The 12178-nt window shown below is 41.7% G+C and overlaps 8 protein-coding genes across 8 annotated transcripts; 1 reads left to right on the top strand and 7 right to left on the bottom strand.

Moving 5' to 3' along the window:
* Position 1: 1 nt before the first annotated feature.
* SPC110 (Spc110p) lies at positions 2-2287 on the bottom strand (the record flags this gene model as incomplete). Its single annotated transcript, XM_003681616.1, has 1 exon — positions 2-2287. The coding sequence occupies one exon, from the start codon at positions 2285-2287 to the stop codon at positions 2-4; it is 2286 nt and encodes a 761-aa protein (XP_003681664.1).
* A 111-nt stretch (positions 2288-2398) lies between these two features.
* TRP4 (anthranilate phosphoribosyltransferase) lies at positions 2399-3517 on the bottom strand (the record flags this gene model as incomplete). The annotated part of the gene is made up of 1 exon (XM_003681617.1): positions 2399-3517. The coding sequence occupies one exon, from the start codon at positions 3515-3517 to the stop codon at positions 2399-2401; it is 1119 nt and encodes a 372-aa protein (XP_003681665.1).
* Positions 3518-4263: 746 nt separating this feature from the next.
* On the top strand, positions 4264-5487 carry CDC12 (septin CDC12; the record flags this gene model as incomplete). The annotated part of the gene is made up of 1 exon (XM_003681618.1): positions 4264-5487. One exon carries the CDS (start codon positions 4264-4266, stop codon positions 5485-5487), a length of 1224 nt encoding a protein of 407 aa, XP_003681666.1.
* Positions 5488-5541: 54 nt separating this feature from the next.
* On the bottom strand, positions 5542-6570 carry TDEL0E02130 (thioredoxin-disulfide reductase; the record flags this gene model as incomplete). Its single annotated transcript, XM_003681619.1, has 1 exon — positions 5542-6570. One exon carries the CDS (start codon positions 6568-6570, stop codon positions 5542-5544), a length of 1029 nt encoding a protein of 342 aa, XP_003681667.1.
* Positions 6571-6752: 182 nt separating this feature from the next.
* YPT35 (Ypt35p) lies at positions 6753-7295 on the bottom strand (the record flags this gene model as incomplete). The annotated part of the gene is made up of 1 exon (XM_003681620.1): positions 6753-7295. One exon carries the CDS (start codon positions 7293-7295, stop codon positions 6753-6755), a length of 543 nt encoding a protein of 180 aa, XP_003681668.1.
* A 98-nt stretch (positions 7296-7393) lies between these two features.
* GRE3 (trifunctional aldehyde reductase/xylose reductase/glucose 1-dehydrogenase (NADP(+))) lies at positions 7394-8383 on the bottom strand (the record flags this gene model as incomplete). Its single annotated transcript, XM_003681621.1, has 1 exon — positions 7394-8383. The coding sequence occupies one exon, from the start codon at positions 8381-8383 to the stop codon at positions 7394-7396; it is 990 nt and encodes a 329-aa protein (XP_003681669.1).
* Positions 8384-8611: 228 nt separating this feature from the next.
* Positions 8612-9520, bottom strand: YPQ2 (Ypq2p; the record flags this gene model as incomplete). The annotated part of the gene is made up of 1 exon (XM_003681622.1): positions 8612-9520. The coding sequence occupies one exon, from the start codon at positions 9518-9520 to the stop codon at positions 8612-8614; it is 909 nt and encodes a 302-aa protein (XP_003681670.1).
* Positions 9521-9698: 178 nt separating this feature from the next.
* Positions 9699-12128, bottom strand: TDEL0E02170 (uncharacterized protein; the record flags this gene model as incomplete). Its single annotated transcript, XM_003681623.1, has 1 exon — positions 9699-12128. One exon carries the CDS (start codon positions 12126-12128, stop codon positions 9699-9701), a length of 2430 nt encoding a protein of 809 aa, XP_003681671.1.
* Between the last annotated feature and the right edge of the window lie 50 nt (positions 12129-12178).

Here is a 12178-nt window from a genome sequence, read left to right on the forward strand (position 1 = left end):
TTTACCAACTGATGCGGTCATCTTGGAGTGCCATCTTTCTTTGCAGATAGTGTAGCCTTTGTTCGTCCCAGCGACGTCTGAGAGCTGTTTGCTTCATTCTGACGCAGGCCTGGACGAAAAGTGCAATCGTTTTGAAACTTGGGCGATGCACTGGGGTAAAACTGCTGCTTCGAAGGTGCTGTCTGTATGATGTGAAGTATGTGGGAAGTTCGCTACCGACTTCATTCTTAATCTTCAACAAATCTAGTCTTACATGCTGCGAGATAGCTCGCAGAACACGATTCAAATATTCGTTCATGGTCTTTAGATCGTCGTTTTGTTTCACCTCACCGTGATATTTTAATTTATAATAGTCAATTCGATCCTGCGAATTAGAACTTGAGCGCTGCTGTTGATTACCGTTCTCTATGTTTTTACTGCGGGATTCTAGTAGCTTTCTCTCAAGGGACAAATTCTCCTGTTGCAGAAGTTTTAATTCATCAAGCAATCTTTGCTTCATGGTGTTGTACTTTTCTCTCCACGAGCTAGAGCCCTGGGCGTCATCAATGCCAGCTTCTTTCGTCTCGCGCAGCCTTATGTATTCTTTCGATAGATGTTCGAACTTGTATACAATCTTTTTGAGCTCTTCTTTGTATCTGTCCTTAGATGTTAGTAATTGCACGGATCTATCATTAAGCTCTGTTTTCTCGATCTTTAGCTGTTCTACAAGATTGTTCAGATGCTTGATTTCAGCCAATTTGTCATTCAATTTTTTCTTAATAACATCGATCGAACCAATCTCCTGATTGATGAGCCTTTCATTCTCTTTATTAAGGGATTCACATTTGGTCTTCCAAACTTCGAGTTCTCGGTCATACGATTCTTGAATAGCCTGTACCTCCTCTCTCAGTAATGAAACTTCTCTAGACAATCTTCTCTTTTCGTAGTCGTTGCCTTCTTGTGAATTCTTTAGCTCTAAATGATGTGATTCTTTAAGCGTCTTCAGTTGATCCTTTAACTTTTGTATTTCAGCTTCTTTTTCTCTTACTCTTGTAGAGTTTTTCTCTGATGCCTTGGTAGTATTTTCTATTATCTGATTTTCGAGACTCTTGGATAACTCATTGGCTTCCTTCAGTTTCTGCCTAGTATCTGCTAGTTCTTTCTTTTGACCCTCTAAATCTTTTTCTATCGCCTTTAAGACGTTGGATGCGTTTCGCTGTTTATCCTGATCATTTTTCAGATGAACGATCTCTTGGTTTAACTTTAAATTGGATTCCGATAGTCTTGTAATTTTATCATTCTTTTCGTCAATGATCCTCTTTTGAGCGCTTGAATTTTCCTCATAGTCTGCAAAACTTGATAATTTCTTCTCCAAGTCTCTTATTACCTCTCTACATTTGAATATTTCATCATCTTTACCTTCAAACAAGCTCTTGTGCTTGGCGAGTTCCTGTTCTAGATTTCTGACTGATTCTGTCTTGAGGTCGAGCTGCTTTTCAAGCTGCAATAGAGATTCACTCCCTTTGTGATCAAATTCTTGCAATTGATTTCCCAGCCTTTGAATTTTCTGTGCCTGTTCTTCCAGATCATTATCCTTCGTAGTTAACGTAATATTAAGAGTATTAAGGTCTGACTTTAGCATGTCGATCTTCATTTGCATTTGTTCTTCTCTTGCTCTGGACTCATCTTGCAGTCTCAGATATCTTTCTTCGAACTTCTGAAGTTCATCATTAGCTGCCGGCGGTGGCGGCGTGGTGACCTGTGAATTCATAGCTTTGTCTTCGAGGTCCTCATATTTACGCTTTAAAACTGTTAAATCTTCAGTAACCCTCTCGTACCTTTGTTTCCAATCGTGAATCTCATCCAAGAGTCCTAAACTTTTCTTTAGTTCGCCCTGATCAGTGACATTGTTTAAGAATTTTAGTAACGAGTTACATTTCAACCTCAAATTGTAGTTTTCTGTATTCAACCTATGCATTTGCTCTTGTTGTTCTTTCAAAGGGTTGGATGTTGGTGCATTCTCTTTGAGCTCTTCCATTAGATTCCTCTTATCGCTGATTAATCCTTCCTTATCTGATCTCAGCTGTGGTATGGTCTCATCAAATTGCGAGTCATCATTGAACATTTTTGTAGAGTTAAAACTCTCATTGACACTCGTTCGACGAGTCTTCCTTCGCGGTACTGCTTGATCATCGTCGCCGATACTCCCTTTGGTTCGCTTACCGTTTTGTTTCTCCCTAACATAGCCTATCGGGGTAAACTCTAAGTCCTTTAAGTCTCTAGCGGACTTGTTAACAGTTTCATCCATCTAGGTAGCCTTTACTCTTAATTCTTTCGTGTTTCTATCGTTATGTTATTGTTTGTATATCTTTTTGTGCTACGCGCTTCAAGATCTATCGCCATGCCCTATAAAAAAGACTTATAAACTTTCAACGTCCGATAGGAAGTGCTCTAAGGCCCTGATGGACTCTCCAGAATGGATACTTTCCTCTGCCTTTTGAATACCGAGCTTCCAGTTCTGGTGTCCCTGACTCAGACAGTACAAAACGGCTGTATTTAGTAAAATGTAGTCATAGATGGCATTATTGTCACCTAGATGGTACTTGCCCTTTAATATTTCGTTCTTCAGAATATGTGCATTCTCGGCTGGCCCGTAGGATTTGCACTGTGCCAATGCGTGCTCTGACAGGCCGAACATGCTCGGATTAAGTTCAAAAGTTCTTATCCCGTCGCGGTTTGATGGGTCAACATGCCAAACGGTCGTGTCACCAATTGGGGAGACTTCGTCGAGCCCGACATGACCCCAGACGATGTATGTTTCACTATCAGGGTATACCAAAGCTGCGGCCCGAGCATACTCGGGAGCCAAATCCTTAGAGTAGACCCCAAGGATTCTCCTGTTAACATGATTGACGGGGTGAATCAGAGGACCCAGCACGTTAAAGATAGTTGGTATACCGAGCAGCTTTCTAATCCCAGCGACAATCTTCATACCATTATGAAAGTAAGGTGCCAGCAGAAAAATGAAAGTGTTATCATTGTGCCATAGAATTGGAGCCGTCTTTTGGTTAATTTTGGAAACATCACATCCTAGTTGACCTACCAGATCGCCCGCTCCGCTATTGGAAGTAGACGCCTTACCACCGTGCTTGCACACCTTCACACCTGGGATGCCTGCAGCAACTATTGCAGCAGAGGTTGAAACATTGAAAGTGTTTTGACCATCACCTCCTGTACCAACAATGTCCAATACCACTTCACCGGGCTTTACATGCTCGGAAAGATCAACTGTGTCTGAGTGAGCAAGCACCGCTTTTGCGGCCTCTGCAATATATTCTGCCTTATGATCGAGTCCCGTGGTTCTCAAAGATGTCAGAAAACTCGATACCACGACGTAATTCTGTAGTTTATCGTCATTGTCTTGGGATAAAAGAGCTATAACGAGATCAATCGCATGATTCAGATCCTGTGGAGTTAATTGCGGCGGTTCCACTAGAAGCCTCTTTGTATAGTCAATTAGAGCCTTGGAATCCGCCATATCTGGAGTTAGTAGGAGGTGCTGGAGCTCTTAATAAACTCAATTCATGACTATCTTCTTGACTCATAATAGCTGAAAAGACTGAGAATTAACAAGTAGTCACGTGGTTTTCTCCTACAGTCATAGATCGAGCCTGTAACCTTCATAGCTTATCAGCGAGCCTTGTTTACTTGACATGAGATTATAACTTCACTTTGCACAGACGGATACTATTCTTCAACCCTGTTTCCCTCAAGCTTACTCAAGGAAAGCGGCGATATAAACATATGAATATCAACGAGACAAAGGATATCATTCACGCCCCCTGTGCTATCAACCTTCGGTCGCTCAAATCCCATTATACCTCTAGAAATGCCTCTATGAGGTTTCGTGTCACATTTTCGTTCTTGTTTGTGAGCATTTAAATTGTTCGGCGGCTGTATTCCAGCCTTTCTCTTCCTTTCATACCACTTTGAAGAAAACAGAAAGGAATAGAATGCTTGATCGTGAGAAGACTACACTGCAAACTATAGCGGTAAGCTGATGATTTCAAAGCTAAAGTTACGCCAGAGAGATGACTATACTATTAACCGCCGAGATATGAGATCACGTGATAAAAGAAGCTTTACCCTCTTCATAACGTTCAGAGCGATATTTCAATCCTCATAGTGAATCGAACCCGATCAGTTTCAAGTGACAGAACGCCAAAATAGCCCAGTTATTTAGTTGTTTGGGCTTCAAGAAGTTGTGGAAATCAAGTAGTATCAATGACCATTGAGGCAGAATCTATGGGTGCCCCTGTGGCGAGTGGTGTGCAGACAATTGGGATTTCAAATTTGCCCAACCAGAGATACAAGATCGTTAGTGAAAGAGGTGGATCTTTCACGATGATGGTATGTGGTGAAAGTGGTCTCGGTAAGACCACTTTTATCAATACATTGTTTCAAACGACCTTGAAACATTCTGATTTTCAGCAACGTCGTCATCTTCCTATCAAGAGAACTGTCGAAATCGACATCATTCGTGCGCTTCTCGAGGAAAAGAACTTCAATCTACGCGTTAATGTGATTGACACGCCAGGGTTCGGTGATAACGTTAATAACAATAAATCGTGGCAATCAATTATTGATTTCATCGACGATCAACACGATAGTTTCATGCGTCAAGAGCAGCAACCATACCGTGATGTGAAGTTTGATCTTAGGGTGCACGCCGTGTTATATTTCATTAGACCTACGGGCCACGGTTTGAAACCCTTGGATATTGAAACTATGAAACGTATCTCAACGAGGGCTAATCTGATCCCAGTGATCGCCAAATCGGATACTTTAACCGCACAGGAACTGACTGCGTTCAAATTGAGAATCAGGCAAGTTATAGAAGCTCAAGAGATTCGGATTTTCACTCCGCCGCTCGAGAGAGAAAGAGAATCTGATCTAAACTCGAATCAGGATCTTGCTGCAATGGAACACGCAAGGCAATTGATCGAATCAATGCCATTCGCTATAATTGGTTCTGAGAAAAAATTTGACAATGGTCAAGGTAAACAAGTGATCGGAAGGAGGTACCCATGGGGTGTGGTCGAGATTGAGAATGACAACCATTGCGATTTCCGTAAGCTAAGAAGCTTGCTATTGAGAACCAACCTGCTAGATTTAATCTTGACCACCCAAGAATTGCATTACGAGACTTACAGAAGGTTGAGATTGGAAGGTAATTCATCGGGCACCGAGGAATCAAATTCATCCTCTACAGTTCCATTAAGAGCTCCCGCTAGAAAATTGTCACACAATCCAAAATACAAAGAGGAAGAGAATGCTTTGAAGAAATATTTCACAGATCAAGTTAAGGCCGAAGAACAAAGATTCAGACAATGGGAACAAAATATCGTTAATGAAAGAATTAGATTAAATGGTGATCTGGAAGAGATACAGAATAAGGTTAAGAGACTTGACGAACAAGTTAAAAGTTTACAATTGAAGAAACGCTAAGTACAAAAGCTAAAACATATCGTTGTGAAATACATATTTTATCTGAACTTGTATCTACTCTAGGGCAGACAAGTATCTTTCAGCATCCAATGCAGCCATACAGCCGCTGCCAGCACTGGTAATGGCTTGTCTGTACCTGGAATCTTGAACGTCACCTGCGGCGAAGAAACCTGGAACTGAAGTCTCTGCAGAACCCTTAGTTGTCTGGATGTAGCCGGCTTCATCTGTGGCAACTTGTCCTTGAACAATCTTAGTAGCTGGAGTGTGACCGATGGCATAGAATAGACCATTTACTTGCAGGTCGCTCTCCTCGTTAGTCTTGACGTTCTTGACCCTTAGAGAGTTTAGCAATTTACCATCACCTTTAGCCTCCAAGCCAACGTGGTTGTAGAGAATTTCAATCTTCTCATTCTTCTCAACACGTCTTTGCATAATAGTAGAGGCACGTAGATGATCCTTTCTCACAAGCATATAAACTTTGGAACCGTATTTGGTCAAGAAACCAGCTTCTTCACATGCAGAGTCACCACCACCGATCACAGCCAATGGTTTGTTCCTGAAAATGGGCACAGCACCATCACAGACAGCGCATGCAGAGATACCTTGTTGCCAGTAAGTCTCTTCACCTGGCAAATTCATTCTCTTAGCAGACGCACCCGTCGCCAAGATAATAGCATCAGTAGTGATAGGATCAGCATCCTCATTGAACTCGGTCCAGAATTTAAATGGTTTTGAAGAAAGGTCCACTTTAGCCACAGTTTCAGTAATGATTTCAGTACCGAATCTCTCAGATTGTTGCTTCATTCTCTCCATAAGTTCACTACCAGTCAAACCCTCTGGAAACCCAGGGAAATTTTCAATTTCAGTAGTCGTAGTCAGTTGACCACCAGCAGCAACACCATTAGCAAACATACCCTCATACAAAGTTGGCTTGATCTCTGCTCTTGCCAAGTAGATAGCTGCCGTGTGGGCAGCAGGTCCGGAACCGATAATTGTCACTCTTTGATGGCTTGCAGTCATTGTACTTCTTGTATTACTAAATTGTCTTGTCAACCTACCAACAACAGATCTTGCAAAATACATAAAATAACCTCTAATACACAATTACTTAAGTACTTTTTATTACTCGTTCAAGAGTTCGAGGCTTCCATCGATTTTCCAATCCCGCTTACAAAATGAAAAAAGAGTCCAGCCAAGGGAGTGACTACTTAGTAAGAGAATCGCACTACAGGTGATCGCGATCCAATGTTTAGATTATTGTATGGTTAATTAGATTTGGTGATAGCGGTTTCCTCGAGAAATTTCACGATGAGATCTCTAGCTGTCGAAACCAGTGTACTATTAAGCAAAACCTTGTTCATGAAATAATCCAGTCCCTGTCGTCTCTTGGCTAGCCAAACCTTGTTGAGATTGACATCTTGATACCTCCAGGTTTCGTACCACTTCACTCGAGGCGGCAGCCTTGGGATATCAACTGTGTGTAAGTTTGCTTCTTTACATTTTCGTACCAGTGACTCTCTGAACTTATGAAATTCAGAGTATCTCTTGTAGACGTCGATACAAGGACGATAGGCACCGTTGTGATCGAACGATTGTAAGACTAACGAAACCTTCCAAACGGCAAACTTGGAACCGTTCTCTCCGTTTACCACTGTGCAATCAGTGACATGGGCCTTTAAGAAAGTGAAATTTTGGTCTGACGCATCTTCTGCCTCACCACTCATACTCTCCTGGATCGATCGCTCATCATCCATGAGCGTAATTGGTTCCGGCATCAGAACATTAACCTTGCGACTTAGTTTGGACATCCTGGAGGCCTTTCAGTGCTGTTTAATAGTGGAGATGAGTTGTGATTAACTAGTCGCAAATCGTATAAAGACATTTTAGTACTATATAATCATACAGATTAGTCAAAGATAGGGAATGGATTCTTGTCATTCCAGGTATATGGATCGTTGAATCTAATGTTCTTGTTCAGTGCTGAAATCTCCTTCAATTCTTGATCTGTCAAGGTCAATTTATCGTCAATGTGCAGATTATCATGTAATCTTTCTTTCTTTGAAGATTTTGGAATCACAGCTACATTGTTTTGGGTAGCCCATCTTAGTAACACTTGCGATGGGGAGATTTCCTTACCGTGGTTCTTTGCAATTTCAATGATCTTTGGATTTTCAAAGAGAGGTGGAGTGGTCTTTGCAAGGTCGCTGCCCATCTCGATGAAGGATTGTGGACCGAAGGAGGAGTAAGCGACCACTTGCAAGCCTTGTAACTTTACATAGTGCACCAATCTCTCCTGTGTCAGGTAAGGGTGGTGTTCAATTTGCAGAGCGACTGGCTTAATTCTACAGCCACGGAGCAAGTCCATGATGATGGAACCGGAAAAGTTCGAGATACCAATGGATTTTATCAAACCTTCATCAACCAATTGCTCCAGAGCACGGTATGTGTCGATGATAGGAACGTTTTCTTCAGACATAGTACCTTGTTTCTCATCCTGAGAACCAGTGTACAACCCTGGTGGGTATTTCTCCTTGAAAGGGACGAACTTCAATGCAATTGGGAAATGAATGTAGAATAAATCCAAGTAATCCAATTTCATGTCATCTAAAGTCCTTTGCAAAGCTGCTTTCACATTCTTTGGGTCATGGAAACTGTTCCATAACTTGGACACAACGAACAACTCTTCACGCTTAACGATACCTTCATCGATGGCCTTACGAATACCTTGACCGACTTCTTTTTCATTGCCATAGTCCTGAGCACCATCAAATAGTCTATAACCGATCTTAATAGCTTCGTATACCTGGGAAGCACAAACTTCGTTGGGAATCTTCCAGCAACCCAAGCCCACCAAAGGCATCTTCATACCATTGTTTAAAGTAACCACTCTAGACATTGTTTTAGCGTATTTTTGACTCGAGGAAATGAATCGAATGTTGTTCCTTTGTTGTATTATTAATGCGTTTATATATCGATTGTTAAAGGAAGCTGTACGTCATCCCCTACTGAGACGACGCTGAAATAGAAGAGCAACGAAATATTACAATAAAGTTTACCAAAAGCTGATCAGTTCAATTGATAAAACTAAATGGCTCGAGGGATTTTAACAATGGCTTCTGGTTGATCAGTGCTGCTGTGGGTGTAAGAGAGGGCTAGTCTCTGCAACTTCTGACTGTGCCTGTTCGCATTCGAGAGCTCTTAACCTCATGTCTGAAGCGTAGAGCACATAGTGCTGATAAAAGTAGATCATATCGAGTAGGATCGTTATTGAAGCTCCTAGAAGGAAAGGTAAAGCATTTGATATAAAGGCCTTACGATCAGTACTGCCGATAAATTCACAACTTGTCAAAATGTTCAGATCGTAGGTCAAATTGCACAATAGAGTCGTGATGAATAGAAATGGTGCGATACCATCGGTGGATTTTCTTTTGTAGTTCTTCCACAATTGTGGAATACGGGCGCCAACGTAAAAGACAGCTCCAGCCCATGAAAGTGCTCTTCCGACATCTGAATCGGAACCATTATCAGGTGGTGTAGCTGGAGCTGTTTTATTGTATATTATGCTCGCTATCATTGTTTTAACTGGAAGCGCTTCAGCAGTTCCAATCGTGCTTGCGACCGCTAGAGCACTTGCAATGGCAGAGTTCTTTGTACTTCTTCCGCTAGTGGCCCCCATTTCATTTTCTTCTGTAATTCGAGGTTTAGATTCGTGACCAGTAGTTGCTAATCTGTTTTGGTATAGAATCCCATAATAGTAATACTGTCCACATACGAATAGGTCGTTCGCCAGAAAATATGCGGCCATAACAACTTGAAATAGCAGCTGCTTAGTCAAGATTGCCCCACTCAAAGTGGTGATATCGCCAGCGACCCATGCTAGTAGGAAATAAGGTGAAAGACCTTCTACGGTCTTATCGCGAAATGTCTCGATGATTTGTGGGAATAGAGAGATGAATGAACTGAAAAATGACACAGAGCCACTTATGCTCGAAATTATGGGCCATATAGACCCCTGACAGGACATTTCAGTCATCTAGCAAGTGAATATGGGCTTGCTGGATGCCAATCAGTCAAAGTTCTTCTCTATCAAGTGCTTTTTAATCATATTTATTATTTCGAGAAAAAGCTTCGATGCAGGAAGATAAGGATTGAGTGAAAAAATCATCGAGGTCGAATATATTATGAGTAAAAGATTATATATGTAGAGGTTACTAGAACTTCTTATAATAATGCAACCATTTGCGGATGAACATGGAGTTCACGGTCTCTGTATCTATGATGTAATCCATGGGCATCGGTATGCAAAAGTTCGAGTCATTGAGGCTTGACAGGCTCTTGAGGTCATCGAAACCGAAATGGTAGTTGAGAAGCACGTCCAGGACAAGAGAAGCAAGGATCTTGTAGTTAACAACCACGTGCTTGGCTCTGTATTGCTCCCAGTGCTTTTCAGCGAATGCTTCTTTATTGACGGGATACTTCTTGAAGCACTGATTGTTAGAGACAACGATGATGTCGATGACCCACATGAAAAGAGAGTGGTCTATTCTTTCCAAAACGTTCCACCAGGTTGTGGCATTAAGACAGGTTGGATTGAACTCTTTTTTAAAATCATCACCTCTTAGTAAGTAATGAGCCACTACACCACGAGAGTTTAAAACCCTTTGATTGAATTTTTCCTTGCAGAGATCATTGAAACATGTCATTTGAATGAGATTCACAACCTCCCATACCTGCTTCAATGAAGTGAATGATTGGCTAAGAAGAAAATGATGAAATAGAAGCTCATCACCTGGAATCAAGCCCTGTCGTGAGATGGACTTGAGTTTCAACATCAGTGGAAGATCTTTCGATATTTTTTCCTTGCCCGCTGCCTTGCGTCGTATTCCCATATTGATAAGCTCTTCAATCTCAGCTTCTTTGTTACGAGGAAAATCCATCTCATTTAGTAGTTTGAACAGGTCATCGAATTGTTCTACGTATTTTCCTGTCACTAGCCTGATGTTGCTCTGCAATATCTCATCATACACCTGATACCTTGTCTCATCTGTAAGTGGGGTCTCCCAGATCAACTTCTTCAAATCTTGCAACGAAGAATTCCTCGTGATGTCTCTATCCAGCAGGAGAACATATTTCTGTCGATTTGTCTCGTTTTTGATGAGCCTCTCCTCTCGTTCTTTGCTCCTGTCTAGCTGTTCTATCGAAGCCATACTTGTACTCTTCGATATCTGTGCATCGTGGAGTTTTCTCTCCTCTGGATCCTTTGGGGGTAACCAACTTGGCCTTGAATGACTAGTAATTCCCAATTTATCCTCAGAAACAAGCTTCAAATCTTCTAGGCCAAGGTCGCTAGCAGTCTTGAATTCTATTGGAAGGAAATCTGCCGAGGCTGTACGTTCGGACAATTTGCTCTCAGACAGTCTGCTGGAAGAATGCTTATAAACAGAGGTCAGATTTTTGGAGGTTTGTTGCATGTACTGGAAATCAGTAGTTCGGTTGACACCAGGAATTGGGGATGTCGGCATCTCGCATGAATCAAGGAACGAAAGTTCATTAGTCGAAGAAACATTATGATTTGATCGCTTGCCATGTGAGCGATGCGTTTCGGTCTTGCTCAAGCTCAATTGTGATGAATTCAGAAAGGTACTAGTAGATGCTGAGGCCATCGGTATGTTCCAAATCGACAAATTTTCAAAATCGTTCGGTAGATCTGAATTCTTCTCTTGTTCATCATAAAACTTTTCCTTTCTTCTGATTGATTTCCTCAAAACGGTCTCATTTTGAGCTTTACGCAAACGATACCTCTGTGATGGAGTTAATCGCGCCTTGTTAGTTAAGATCGCGGATGTGCTATTGGAATGTTGATAAAGTGGTGATGCAGTAGGTAAAGATGGCTGTTGTAGCGTAGTATTATCTAACGTCTTTGCCGGTGAGTTTAAGGTACTAGTCGTCCCTGCAAATGATATCTGTGATTGAGCCTTGCTGCCGTTATTAAAGAAATATCGAGTTCTTTGTGCCGTAGCTCCACTCCCATCTTTACTCGAGTCCTTTGCAGAACGAATGGTCTCATCACCATAACTGTGCGCTGATGAGTTTTTTTGCGACGAAATCTCCAGGACCGAATCATCATCAGTGCCACTATCACTTTTGCTCGCATTATCGTTCCTATTATCATTCTCCAGAGACGAAGAACGGGAATTTACATCTGAAGAGTTAGAAGAGAAAAGCTCTGTGGTTCTTGTTGCAATCGAGTCATTGGAGATTGGTCTATCTGATTTCTCACTCCTCGTAACAAAATTCTTTCTTGGAGGCGGCAGACCACATCCAGCATTTAACGGTACTGAATCATCATTGAGCTTTCCCGTATCATCAAGAGCAGTCATATTGAGCAGCAGATTGTCACTTGGTCGACGCGCGAGTCCCAAACCAACAGTCTTACTGTTAGTACTGACACTGTTACTCGATATACTACCATTTCTTGACTTTGTGTTCGCGGTAGATCCATTGCAATACGGTGAAACTGCGCGATTACCTCTAAATAATTCTGCGCTGGGACTCATTTCTCTGTCAACCACACCTTTACTCTGTAGTCCTAAATAACTGTCCTCCTCTTTCAATGTGTCCAACCTGGGGGTACTACACATCCTAAACTTTGCCAGAGATGAAAACTAACACACTAGGGATCAAAATACTT

Source organism: Torulaspora delbrueckii, chromosome 5 (assembly GCF_000243375.1).
Source record: "Torulaspora delbrueckii CBS 1146 chromosome 5, complete genome".
In the NCBI taxonomy this organism is placed as follows: Eukaryota; Fungi; Ascomycota; class Saccharomycetes; order Saccharomycetales; family Saccharomycetaceae; genus Torulaspora; species Torulaspora delbrueckii.